General features: G+C 31.2%; 1 protein-coding gene across 2 annotated transcripts; it reads right to left on the reverse strand.

The window, feature by feature from the left end:
- Positions 1-1,873: 1,873 nt before the first annotated feature.
- Positions 1,874-10,609, reverse strand: LOC139514338 (toll-like receptor 5). 2 transcript variants are annotated; one of them, XM_071303437.1, is made up of 3 exons: positions 10,470-10,609; positions 4,569-8,266; positions 1,874-3,632 (listed from the first exon to the last, which is right to left on the reverse strand). In XM_071303437.1, exon 2 carries the CDS (start codon positions 8,234-8,236, stop codon positions 4,604-4,606), a length of 3,633 nt encoding a protein of 1,210 aa, XP_071159538.1. In that variant the 5' UTR covers positions 8,237-8,266; positions 10,470-10,609; the 3' UTR covers positions 1,874-3,632; positions 4,569-4,603. The 2 variants fall into 2 exon arrangements, with proteins under 2 accessions (XP_071159538.1, XP_071159539.1); XM_071303438.1 differs by having other exon boundaries at positions 1,878-2,631.
- Positions 10,610-14,225: the final 3,616 nt, after the last annotated feature.

Genomic DNA, 14,225 nt, shown 5'->3' on the forward strand with positions numbered 1-14,225 from the left:
ACACACGAATAATAGCTAACAATAGGCAACAAGTTTAAAATTTTAATACGCCAGAAGTGCATTTTGCCCACACAAGACTCACTAGTGACGCATAACGTTAGATACAAAAGTTTGAAAGCCGAAACAAGTACAATAAGCCGAAACAAGTACAAAGACCAAAAGTTCAAAAAAGTTGTGCCAAAAACGGCCAGGGTTTTCTGTTAGGTACCAGAACATTCCTATTAATTGAGAATAATTTATACTTTTGCAAACAGTAAATTTTATGAAATGACTATACAAAAGATATACATGATAAAATTGAAGTATTAACTAATTACAGGAAACAACCGAAATACATTACTTAACCCGACAAAATGCAACACAAGAAATAGATACAGCCGAATAAGTCAAAACCTCAACGCCAAGTAACGTCATATTTGAAATTGTAAAAAATGACAAAAAAATGACGTCACATTTGAATTTGTAAAACAGATCATCAAAAAATGAAAAATGACGTCACATTTGAATGATTAAGATAGAATTAGGATTGATTTAAGATTATATTTGAACTAAATACTGATATTACATTTAATAACAATGCACATTTCAATACTTATTTATAGCAAACTAAGGTAGCAATTAACTATATTATATAGCTATGTTTTAAATCTAACTTCAAACGTAAAACATCGTACATATTACGTTGAACAAAATCAAATCTAATAAATGAAGGCGGTGATTAATTTTCTTTACCATAAAACAAACCAAACAATACCAAACCTTATCCCTTTTCTACCACATAACACGTAAAACACATAATAAAACAGCAAAAATAGATAAAAGGGAAGGAAGATAAAAAAAAATTCAAATGTGTCCTAAGTTTGGAATATGCAGTAGTTGTCGTTTGTTGATATGGTTCATAAATGTTTCTCGTTTTTTCTTTTTTTAAATAGATTAAATCGTTGTTTTCCCCGTTTGAATGGTTTAACACTAAATATTTGTGGAGCCCTTTATAGCTTACTGTTCGGTGTGAGCCAAGGTTCCGTGTTGAAGACCGTCTTTTGACCTATAATGGTTGACTTTTACAAATTGTGACTTTGATGGAGAATTGTCTCATTGGAACTCATATCATATCGTATATCTATGTATAAGTGGTAGAGTGACGTCTTTGGGAATAAATGGTGTAACTTTGTAATTTTTCAAACCATAACGACTGCATAACTCGCTTGCTATATGGAACCGTTCACCGAAGAAACTCATCTACAAAACATATACATAGTTACGTCACTGCTCCATTCATAACTACAACGATATCATTTAGCAATCGTACAGTTTACCAAAAAATGGAACGACTGAAGATGACGTAATTAAACTCAATTGTTCTTATTTTCGATTTTTCTGCTATAGGCTATAGTTGGTATTCACGTTATTACCACTTTATAGTTTGGTCGTGCAAAAACTACATACAACAATTTCAAGGATAACATTATTTCCTTTGTCTTAGGACATGTGAAAACATTTGCAGTGAGATTAAACGTTTTAAAGGTACCAAACCTTATCCCTTTTCTAACACAATAGTATAACATCACAACATAGTACCAAACCTTCTCCCTTTTTTGACAACATCATGCCAACCTGTGTTGCTTTAGCACATCACATAACCTGTTGTCAAAATGTTACCACATTTGATTTATAAGGGGACACTTGACAGTTTGAGTTGGTATTTCTATCGGAATAGACGAATAGGTTAATCACAATGATTCAATGTCGTACTCCAAAGAAGAGTTTTTTGTATAAAATGTTAACACGTGCATTTGAATTCAAAATGAGACGTTTCACTACAATTATCAAAAAGAAAGGTTCAGGTGTCCTGGATGGTTATATAAAACTTAAAGTCACCAGCAGCACATTTCTTTATTTTTATTGTTATTTATCGTTTTGATGTTCAAACTACAATACATTGCTACAAAACATGAATTAAATATTGTTATCATGCGATTAATATATACTGTGGAATCATTTACATTCATTGGATACCAATTTGCATGCATTTCGTGGGAACAGACGTAGGGAACCACGAATTCAAATTTCAGCGAAATACAAAATTCTAAAAGGAATGTTTAATATAAAAAAGAAAATGTGGTATGATTGCCAATAAGACAACTATCCACAAAAGACCAAAAATGACACAGAAATTAGCAACTATAGGTCACCGTACGGCTTTCAACAATGAGAAAAGCCCATACCGCATAGTCAGCTATAAAAGGCCCCGATAAGACAATGTAAAACAATTCAAACGAGAAAACTAACGGCCTTATTTATTTAAAAAAAAAAATTAACGAAAAACAAATATGTAACACATAAACAAACGACAACCACTGAATTACAGGCTCCTGACTTTGCCAAAACAGAGAAATTAAATATCCACGAAATGTCGTATCCACGAAAATAAATGATTCCACAGTTATAAGGATTTATAAGTTTTCAATGACAATATACAATATTTGATCTTATAAATACACTGGACTTCATTTTATATAAAATCATATTCAAAACAAGTTGAATTAACTCAATAATCCACCACCACATCAACTCCGCCTTCCAAACTATCTATAAATAACTTGCGCTTGTCTTTAGAAAGACATCAGTATTCTAAAAAAAAATAAAAAAACTTACGGAAGGCTTGCACAAATATTAACAGTCTGTCTAATTATATGATCGGAACATAGTTTATACAATACTTTGCCCGTAGAATACATTAATTATAATCTTAGTTATCATAATTCAAAGATCTCAAAAGTCACATTGTCTTTATTCAAAAATATTCTTCAAAAAACAAAATACTACCAATTTTAAAAGAAATTGATTTATTTACGTGCATCAAAAAAAATATCCTCCATAGTTTTTATAACAAGCACATTCATTAGCATCTAGTTAATAGATCAAATACATCAAACGAATCTATATCTTTTACAAGACAACACTTATGTTAGACCAATCTATGTACAAATTTGCATACGGAAGTTTGTAGTTTACATTTGATATTACATTTAAAAGCCAGTGCACACATATTCTGTCAGTTTTTACAATAATTTTCATATACTGTGGATTCACTTATTTTTGTGGGTAACAATTATCGTGGATGAAGGAAAACTTGCATATTCGTAGATATTTAATTTCATGATTTTGCTTAAGTCTGCATATCAGCCTGAAGAACATTTAATTTCGTAGTTCAACTGTACCCACGAAAGCCACGAAAATTGGTATCCAACGAATAATAATGAATTCACAGTATAAGCCCACTGTTCTGAAAAGGGAGGAACATGTCACTGGTCGAGAAATATAGAGGCGAAAGATACTAAATGGTCATTCAAACTCATAAGTCGAAAATAATCTGACAACGCCAATACTACACGAAACACACCATAGAAAACTTTGAAAGAGCAGCTATACAAACCCCACCAAAAACTGGGGTTGACCTCAGGTACTTTTGTAAGATAAAAATATTTTTCAAACAATTTACTTATCGACATTTGTTCTTTCTCATGTTCAAAAACTAATCCAAATGAGCTGTTATTAGGTGACATTATGTTGCTGTATTTACAACTCTTTCCAGTTTCATGGTATTGCAAGTTCTATACTGAATAAAATGTCTACAAAATTAAAATTTCGGTTATTTTCTAAAAAAAAAAGAAGCATCATATATCAATCTTATGTTCCAAGATCCGTAAAAAAAACTACTCGTAGTGTCAACATTGGTAAAAAGGTTCAATCAAATAAATAATAATCCTGTAAAGCTAATAGAGAGAAGAAAGCATTGAAAATACGTTTCAGATTCAGACCATCCTCGTTAGAAGATGTTTGAATTACTTTGGATTTTATTTCATAGTAGTTGTTTTCCAAGTTTGTTTTCTTGGCAAAGTGACAAATACATGTTTTTATTTTAACTGATTTAGATATAATTAAGGAAAGAAAAAACAATAAAACAATAATGAGACATAAATGAATAATTATTTCAATCCTGGTATGATGAGCTCATTTATTTATTATTATAGTGTTTGAGCTTTTGATGAGATACTTTCCGTTGAATTTTTTGAATATTCCTCGGAGTTTGGTATTTTTGTGAATTTAATTTCATTCAATTATTTAAATAACTTTTTTAAATATCTGAACTTAATTGATCGCCTGAAATTATTTTCACCAACGTATTTCAAGACATTTAACTATTGGTTTTTTTCCTGGTATTATTTACACCTGCTTCGTTTTGTAAACCGACTTTTTTTCAAGGCGTTTGCTTTTTGAGCCCTAGTTTGTGAAAACGCTTTTTTTCTTTTTTTCTTAAATATCTCGTTTATACTTCTGCTCTATTTGGATTTCGTTTACGCAATTCAATTAGTGTTCAATTGTCTTCCAGCAAAACGGTTTATGAGATTTACATTGGTCAATTACTTTTGCCTAAATTTATATGTTGCTCATGGTGTTCATTTTTTACGAAATAAGGTAAGAAACGATTCTGAAACTTATAACCTTCTTTGAAATTGCAAGCATTACTATATTTGGATATACCTTTTCTTTTGTTTTTGTTTTACCTGATTGATTGGAGACTTTTCCTATCTATTCATATTTAGATTAATTGTGCAATGTCGGTTGAGCCATTAGAATTAGTAATGGTTTGTTCGTATTGGTTGTCGATTTTAGCCTCTTCATCTATGTTGTCCTCAAGCACAATATCTATCGGATCACAATTAGTAATCGGCCTTGAATCAAGAGCCATTTGCAATCTTTTCCAAAATTCATTGTCTTCTTTTTCATCATCTTCTACGTGTTCCAAAACTATGTATTTTTGAAAATAACTTTCAAATTCCCTTTCTATTCGCAAGTTAGTTTGCAACCCTCGACATACAACAATAAGATGATTGTAAGCTTTTTCGTCAGTCTTTAGTCGTGCTGTTCTAAATACATATTTTCTTTCCTCGGGAAGATTAACTGTAAGTGACTGCTCGCTTTCTAGTTCTTCATTTGTGATTGATTGCCGTTGTTTGACCAATCTTTTCACCGATAAAGGTTGTTGTTGTGTTGGTTCATCATTAGATTCTTTATGTAGTTCTAGTTTGACATTGCTATGATTTGATACAACAAAAATAGTATGTCTAGCTTTATCTACACATGTTTCTATGCCACACCAGACCGATGTCCCTGGGTGAATTTGATCAGCAGAAATAATCTTATATTTTTCCATGTCTCTTAATTTCTTTACCAATTTGTTTTCAGAATAATCTTGATCTTCATCAGAATAGCTAACAAAAACATCAAAACTGCTTTCTGTATCACTTACATTGCTTGTACCAAATATGCTCTCTTTAATGTTCGATCTTAATTCAATATTGTTATTTCTATGGTTTGGAGTTTTGTACGAAGATAATCTATATCTAAGGTTCTCCCAAAACAATAAGCTATCAGATTTTAACTTCTGATGCAATTTGTGGTACCTTTTGAAATCTTCGATGATTGCTATTCCGTCTACTTTTGTATCTCCCATTGTAAACCCTATCAAAAAATCTAATCTACTTTTCAGTTTATGTTCGCTTGCCGCATAAGTGGAATTTATGATATTAACATCAAGGTCCTTTGTCAGTAAAATAAATACGCATTTACTATGATATACTGCGTTTCTTATATTAGCTTCCCATGAATATCCAGGGATGAAATCTATATTTGAATAACAAATATTACATTCTTGGAGAATTTTGGAGTTCTCCAATATGAAGTGTTCAAACTTCTTCGAATAGATGAAGGTAATATCAATTGTTTCGTAGTCTTTGCAAGTTTTCCGATCAAATGGATGAAAGCCAAACTTAACATACAATAAAACTTTAATTGTCTGCCTAAAGATGATTGTTAAAGTAAGCAAACACATTGCTGCCATACCAAGTACTGCTCCTATAATTTCCGATATGAAACTCTCTACATCGTTTTTTGTGCATATAAATCTCTTGTCTGCAACTTTCAAAAATCTTTCTATTCCATTCGAACTTCTACATGTTATATCTTTGAGTCTTCGGAGTGTTAGAATATTTTCCAACATCCAGTGCTTGAACCATAGTGAGTTGCAGTCACAGAGTAAAGGGTTATGGTCTACATATATCATATCTAAATCAAGATTGTCAGTATTTTGCGGTAGATAACTAAGTAAATTGTGGTCCACTCTCAAATATTCTAATATTTTCATTTCACTGAATACACTATCTTTTATCTCTGTTAAACTGTTATTGGAAATTAACAGTTGCCTCACATCTTTGAAATATTGTCTGAAATCTATAATTGAAATACTATTGTTTTGTAGCCATATATCAATAACACCTGGAGGTACAATTGATGGAATCGATGACAAATTGGCGTTTCGACAGTCAACTATTGTAACACTTTGGTTGTATCGCAAAAAGCATTCACACTGAGCTGGACATTTACTATACGGTTTCTTAAAGTACGATTCCTCTAGTTTGATATCAAAAATTAATCTTCCTCGAAACTCAATAGGATATTCACACACCCATTCATTTAGAAAGTTTCGATTAACAGACCCAGCACCGTTATCATGATAAACTTTTATAACCGATAAAAGTATAACAATATCATTAGAAAAACATGATATTGGATTATCTGTTAAAACAAAGCGAAAGTAAGATAACACTATTATTAGATTTTTCGTTTTACGAAAACGAGTTGTATCGTTATCTCTCGCCAGCTCTTCTACCCAATCAAAACCTGAAACTTTAGATCCTGTTAAATCGACTATTTTCAATACATATTCTGAGGTTATCTGTGGAGTTGACTGTAAGTTTACACCAAATGAATATTCTGTTCCTGCTGTTATACTCGGTACTAGAGAATAGTCATCAATACTTTCCAAAATTTGCAAAAATCTAGAGAAAGTAATGTTGGTATATTTTAAATCCACTTTCTTTAATCCTCTGATATAAAATATTACGACAGGTAATTCAATAAAAGGATTGTAATTCAGATTTATATAACTTAAAGTATAGCTGTACATCGGAAGATGAGATTCCCTGATATTAGTTATTCTGTTTCCTTCCAAATCTAGAGTTTCCAGTTGATTAAGTGTAGAAAAGATATGTTTTGGTAAAGTTTCTAGATTGTTATAAGCAAGACTCAGAAACTTCAATTTTCGCATGTCATTAAACATGTTATTTGTTAATAGCTGTAGCCGATTTTTGCTCATATCAAGATGCTCAACATTAAATTGGCCGCTAAATGTCCCATTTTCGATTTCAATGATGTTGTTTTGGCTTAAAATTATAATTTGTATTTTATTAGCAGCAGATAACATATATGATGTTATCTTAGGCAAATGATTACCTGTTACTTTTACATAGTGAATATGACCAGAAATTCTAATATGTTCAGAACCTTGGAAATAACATGATTGCAGTTCAACTCCTCTGGTATCTCCATAATCTGGAATCGTTGCGTGATAAATCGTCAAATAGTAGTACGCCGCATTACTTATCAAGTCAAGATCTATCTTTGATGTGGTATTACTTTTTGAAAAACTCAATTCTACATGGGCTTCTAAACTACAATTAGTAATGGACATAAATGTTAAATTTGGACATTTGTTCTGTAGAAATGTAGTATTAACAGTTCCGTTTCTACACGTGGATAGAAACATTTCCTTCATTTCAGGAAACATAGCTTGATAACTTAAAAGGTAATCCAAGTTGTTCTGTATATTTCCCTTCATATCGAAAATCAAAAGACCTTTCAATTTATGGAAAGCAAACAAATTTGATGGAATTTTCGGGTTCAAACTTGGAATTGTAAGGTTTTGGAGTAACAGATATCTAGCGTTTGTTAATTCCAGGAGCAAATTTATTTGGCGTCCATCAAGCTGACAACCTAATATAAAAACACTGCCAAAAATGTTAAGAGGAACAATCGGTTCTGAAGGAAAAACAAAATATACTTTTGTTTTACCATCACAAGCAAAAATCAATGTAACACCTTGGAAACTATCCTTTCTAATATATTTATCTGTAATAACCTTAGGATTTAAAATACAGTCCTGATAAGTCGGAAATACTTGTACAGTGATGAATTTCAATGGTCCATTCTGGGAACTATTCTGAGTCATCCAATAATCTGAGTGTTTGGTCTGTAGACCAGTTGTGTAGTTGCATGTTAAATAGCTTTCTGACTCCACAAAAAGAGAGAGGATAATTGACGTTGTCAGTATCATTGTAGCGTGTTTGCTTTTATTCCTAAATATCTGAAAATGAAAAGTAAAATTGAGAATGGAAATGGGGAATGTGTCAAAGAGACAACAACCCGACCATGGAACAGACAACAGCAGAAGGTCACCAATAGGTCTTCAATGCAGAAATTCCTGCAACCAGAGGCATCCTTCAGCTTGCCCCTAAACAAATATATATATATATACTAGTTCAGTGATAATGAACGCCATACTTAACTCCGAATTATACACAAGAAACTAAAATTAAAAATAATACAAGACTAACAAAGGCCAGAGGTTCCCGACTTGGGACAGGCGCAAAAATACGGCGGGGTTAACATGTCATGATCTCAACCCTCCCCTATACCTCTAGCCAATGTAGAAAAGTAAATGCATAACAATTCGCACATTTAAATTCAGTTCAAGAGAAGTCAGAGTCTGATGTCAGAAGATGGTACAAAAAAAAATAAACAATTGACAATAATACATAAATAACAACAGACTACTGGCAGTTAACTGACATGTCAGCTCCAGACTTCAATTAAACTGATTGAAAGATTATGTCTACATCATATGAATATCAGGCACAATCCCTCCCGTTAGGGGTTTAGTATCATACCATCATAACATATATGAGATGAACATAACCCGTGTCATGCCAATAATTGGTTTAAAAAAAAATGTGTTTGTTCCAATGCAAAGACCCTATAAGTGAAACAATATTAAAGCCAAAATATGCAATTTTTAATGACCTGACAACAGGATCGTAACTATATCCCTTCTTAATAAGTCTATTTAAAGGTTTTATTAGCTTCTGAAGTGAATACTGACATTTTTATGCTTTATAAAGAATACTTCCATATAAGATTGGATGTGAAATACCTGAACGTATAAGAAGTCTTCATGTTGAGCTACATTTACGAATGATGTCCTTATACCGATGATAAAATTTAGTAAATGTTTTGACTAGTTTGTGAGTTCGAAAACCCTGGTGTAATAATTTTTCAGTATTTCATAAATTTCTCTCATTACAATCTAAAACGTTGTTACATACACGAGCGAATCGTACAAGTTGAGATATATAAACACCGTAAGATGGTAACAAGTGAACGCCACCATCTAAAAATGGATACTTAAAGATAGAAAATGAAAAATCATCTTTGTTTCGTAAATTTTAGTATTAAGCTTTCCGTTAATGATATAGATATCAAGATCGAGGAAAGGCAGTGGTCATTGTTAGTATTAGCTTTATTTAAAGTAAGTGCACATTTTAGAAATAATTTTGTTTTCATTTCGTTTGAATACGGTCATACTGACTTCTACCCATAGTCTCTTTAATTCACACTTAATGCAGGGACATTTATGTAGGACAATCAAATGTGCAGTAACAGGTTCTTAAACTGAGTAGGTTGACTTAATGATAATAATAAACAAATTCAGCTGCAGGCCTTAATTTTAATTCATTTTTTCAAGATGACCACCGCTCATTTTGCAAATGTGTCATATCGAATTGGCTACATTTCGTGAATCCTTTGAAAGCTATGTTAAATGTATTATCCAATATAAGTTTTTGATAAAGCTTTAATAACAGATCATAACGTACAAAAATACAATACATACAGGAAGAAAAAATCGAATCCCGGTTAAAAAATGGCGACACAAAAACTTAAAAAATGTCAATTTTATCATTCTATCAAATTAACAAGGGATATCATTGCTTTGTTAAGTTCAAATGCATATATAATTTGTTTAAAGACAGGTTGCTTATCTGATTATTACCAATACACAAACGTGTACAAGGAAGACCAATAAAGTAGCATTTACAGTTACCAAAAAGTGGGATTTCTTGCATCCACATTTCAAAAAATCCTGACACGAGGATGCAACGGCAGCCAAACAAGTCCATTTTAGAAATCTTGAATCAAAGCGCTTCTATTCGGAAACCTTGAAATGCTAAAAATGATTCCTTGTTTTCTGGAAATCTAAAACTAGTATAATATGGAGCGCATAAATCCTCTATCGTAATGCAAACTCATGGACAAGTAAATATAGGCTCAAAATGGTCTAAATATATTTCTCTTTAATCTTCCTTTGATGTCAATACAAAAGGAAAGAAGGGCGAATTTGTAAACTTTCTTCAATTTCTTTTTCATTGACGCTGTAGATAATAAGTATGACAAGAACTGCAAGGCTTATACTCGATTACAAGTTAATTACAACATAAACATTGTATACTCACGAACAAATCTTTTGATAAGTTAATAAATACTTCGCTATGTACGTCTGAGTGCTATTGCCGCTATTGCATACATCTGCAGTGCATATGGGATGTGAACAATGTTTAAATAATAACACTTTGTAAGTCTTACTGATTCTTTTGTACTTAGTCTAAAAATATAATACACTCATAATAGAGTTTAAAAATAAAATGCGATCATCAAAAGACATAGTGTTTTTTACTATTTATAATTGAAGTGGAAAACCTAGTGACATGACCCACAATACCTCCCCTGCAAACATTGAGAAAAGAAGGCTCTTCAATATTTTCACAGTTTATTGGGTGTGAACAATGTTAGATTAACAACACCTTGTTAGTCTTACTGATATTTCTTTGTACGTTGTCTAAAAATATAATACACTCATGATAGATTTTAAAAATAAAATCATGATCCTTAAATGACTTTACTTTTTTACTGTTAATATAATTGCAGCGGAAAACCTAGTAATATGAGTCCCAAAAAAGTCCCCTGCAAACATTGAGCGAAGAAAGCTCATTCTGCAATATACGTACACAGGTAAACGTCTTGATAAGCCATGAAAATTTAGGGTGACCGTAGATTTAAGCTCTACTTATTTGAGGTTTTACAAGGTTGCGCCTTACAGAAGCATATATGGACGAGTTTTCACATTGGAGAATTATAACAAGATAAGCATCCTTTGTGGAGGCAAATTTCACCCTTAGCTTGTATAGCGCATAGTAAAGATCCCGAACGTTCCCTTGGGAGCATACAATAATGCGACAAATTCATATTCATTATTAAGACCTTTACTAAGTTAACGGCGGTTTCCTGTACATCCGTTGAAAAACATTATAGGAATAGTTTGAAAATTTTCTGCTTCTCTCTGCAAAAGCTGATCGTCAACTTCTTACCTAGACCAAAAAAGGATAAATGTGTGTCGCAACCTGACAGGACATGTGTAGCTAGCAGTATATTACAGATTGAAGGTCAAAACGACCGACATATTTCATATACTAGTACGAAAAGCCTACCGTCTTCTTACTTTGATGCGGATCCCGTTTTGAACCACAAAGCTTCAGTATTTGCAAGTTTGAAAAAAAATAAAACCAGGTTAAATCCACCATTTTCTACATTTGAAAATGCCTATACCAAGTCAGGAATATGACAGTTGTTGTCCATTCGTTTGGTGTGTTTTATAATTTGATTTTGCCATTTGATTAGGGGCTTTCCGTTTTGAATTTTCCGCAGAGTTCAGTTTTTTTGTGATTTTACTTTTTTGATTATAATAATATTGGTATTATAATCATCCAACGACAAATATCTCTTTAGTCTTCGTTTTTTAACATTAATGGAGGTTATGAGGGTGTTCGGTGAATCGTTGTAATACTGAAGTACAGCTTTAGCCAAAGAGCTGAAGGTTTTTCTAACCATGAATTTGCTGTCTCCGCATTAATGTCAATATCATCAGGTCCATTTTGTATTATACGACCACATTCTTCGAAAGCAGCAATACCATTTGGTATATAAGACATGTCTTGGATTCTGCCTATTTAAAAAAAGCTTCTTTTATTCCTAAGAACGTCCGTGTAGTATTTTCGGCAAACCACCACCATATTGTTGGCTGTTTTGTCGACCGGTACAAACTCAATCAGTTCTTGAAGTTTATTTCTTATTCTGGAAATAGGCGTATTATGTACCTTTTTACACCATTTTTTACAAAACGAGGAGAGTGCGTTTGTGACCTGACAACACCATTTCGGCTAATCTGTTTTAGATGTCTTTTTCCATCCATTTTATATATATATAAAAAAATATGCACACCAGAAAAAGGTTACGACCGAGCAAAAAAAGAAATTGGATTAAGATATGGTCTTTGCAAAATTCAAAAATCGTTTTAGGCTGCAGTTATCATACCGATCCATTAAAGGAAAAAAATAGGAACCTATCTTTTATTTGTCGCTACACTTATATCAATACATTTATATCAAATAACTTTCTAACAATACATTATAATAAAAAAACACTAAGTATATTTCTAACTCTTGTCTCAGAATTATTTTTCTTTATACCTGTGTTTTATTAAGATACATAAACAGAAAAGTTCTGAGACAATTGCCTTTGCTCTTAATCAAATATATAAAACGAGGAATTGTGAACAGTGGTACATTACAAGAATATATAAGAAGCTTCCCTACGTTGTGCTTATTTCACTTTCTGTACGGTTTGATTGCGTGAATATATTTGATTGACTTCAGAAACCTACAATTCAGTCGTTGGTAATTCCTGTCTTGTAATGTATATCTTTTCGTCAATTTTACTGTTATGAATAAAACCGTTAATAGTTTTCTCGTTTGAATTGTTTCATGTGAGGGACTTTACGAAAGAATATACGGAGAATAAATTATAGGTGAAGGCCAAACGGTGACATAGAATTGCTTATATCCACTTCACTTGAACTCTTGTAGATAGCTGTCTCAATGGTAATCATACCTCATCTCCTTATTTTTCTATTTATTGGGCGTAATCTTGAATTGACAAATAATCCCATAAGTTAACAAAGAGCACATACTTTGAAAACATGTCCCAAAACGACAGCCGTTCTCAGCATCTTGTATTGTAATGTTTTACACATAACTATGTTTTTTTTAACTCGGGGACAAGTTCGCATATTTTTCAACAGGCGTTAAATACTAACTTTTATTCAGTTAAAATTGTTATTCCGAGATTCTCTCATTTATAAAGATTAACAATTATGTCATGTGGTTGCCTTAAAACCTGACTGTGTTTTTCATCGTCAAGGTCGCATGCTGACCAATAGTTGCTGACATCCATGTCGTTTGGACTCTTGTGGATATTTGCCTTATAATGAATCTCCCAATTCTTTAATATTTCTTTTGTCAAATGTCCAATTCCTAAATCATGCATCTATAAATTCATGTCTTGGTTAACTTCTTTTAATGCCTGAATGCTGTTTCCTTAGTCCAATAAAACACTTTGGAAAAAGTTTATAATAATTATTTATAAAAAAAACCAAATCAAATATACTATAAACAATTTAATTGAATAAAATCATCTTTTCTTTTGAAAACAAATAATATATACAAAAGGCAACATTGAAAACAAATAATATATACAAAAAACAACATTGAAAACAAATGATATAGACATAAAACAATATTGAAGACAAATAATAAATACAAAAAACAACATTGAAAACAAATAATATATACAAAAAAATAACATTATTGAAAACAAGTAATATATACAAAAAACAACATTGACAACAAACAAATATATATACAAAAAAAACCCATTGAAAACAAATAATATATATGAAAAACAACATTTAAAACAAATATATACAAAAAAACAACATTGAAAATAATAATATATACACAAAAAATAACATTATTGAAAACAAATAATATCTACCAAAAACAACATTGAAAACAAATAATATCTACAAAAAACAGCATTGAAAACAAATAACAATACAAAACAACATTGAAAACAAATCATATATACAATAAACAACATTGAAAACAAAGGATATATACAAAAAAAAAAACATTTAAAACAAATATTATATACAAAAAAACAATAATAAATACAAAATACAACATTGAAAACAAATAATGTTAACAAAAAAGAAAACAACATTGAAAACAAATAATATATACAAAAAAACAACATTATTGAAAACAATTAATATATACAAAAAAAAACCAACATTATTGAAAAAAATTGATATATGC

This window comes from Mytilus edulis, chromosome 3, assembly GCF_963676685.1.
Source record: "Mytilus edulis chromosome 3, xbMytEdul2.2, whole genome shotgun sequence".
Lineage (NCBI taxonomy): Eukaryota > Metazoa > Mollusca > Bivalvia > Mytilida > Mytilidae > Mytilus > Mytilus edulis.

Coding starts and splice junctions, on each gene's coding strand:
- LOC139514338 (XM_071303437.1), bottom strand. CDS start 8,236: ATGATACTGACAACGTCAATTATCCTCTCTCTTTTTGTGGAGTCAGAA.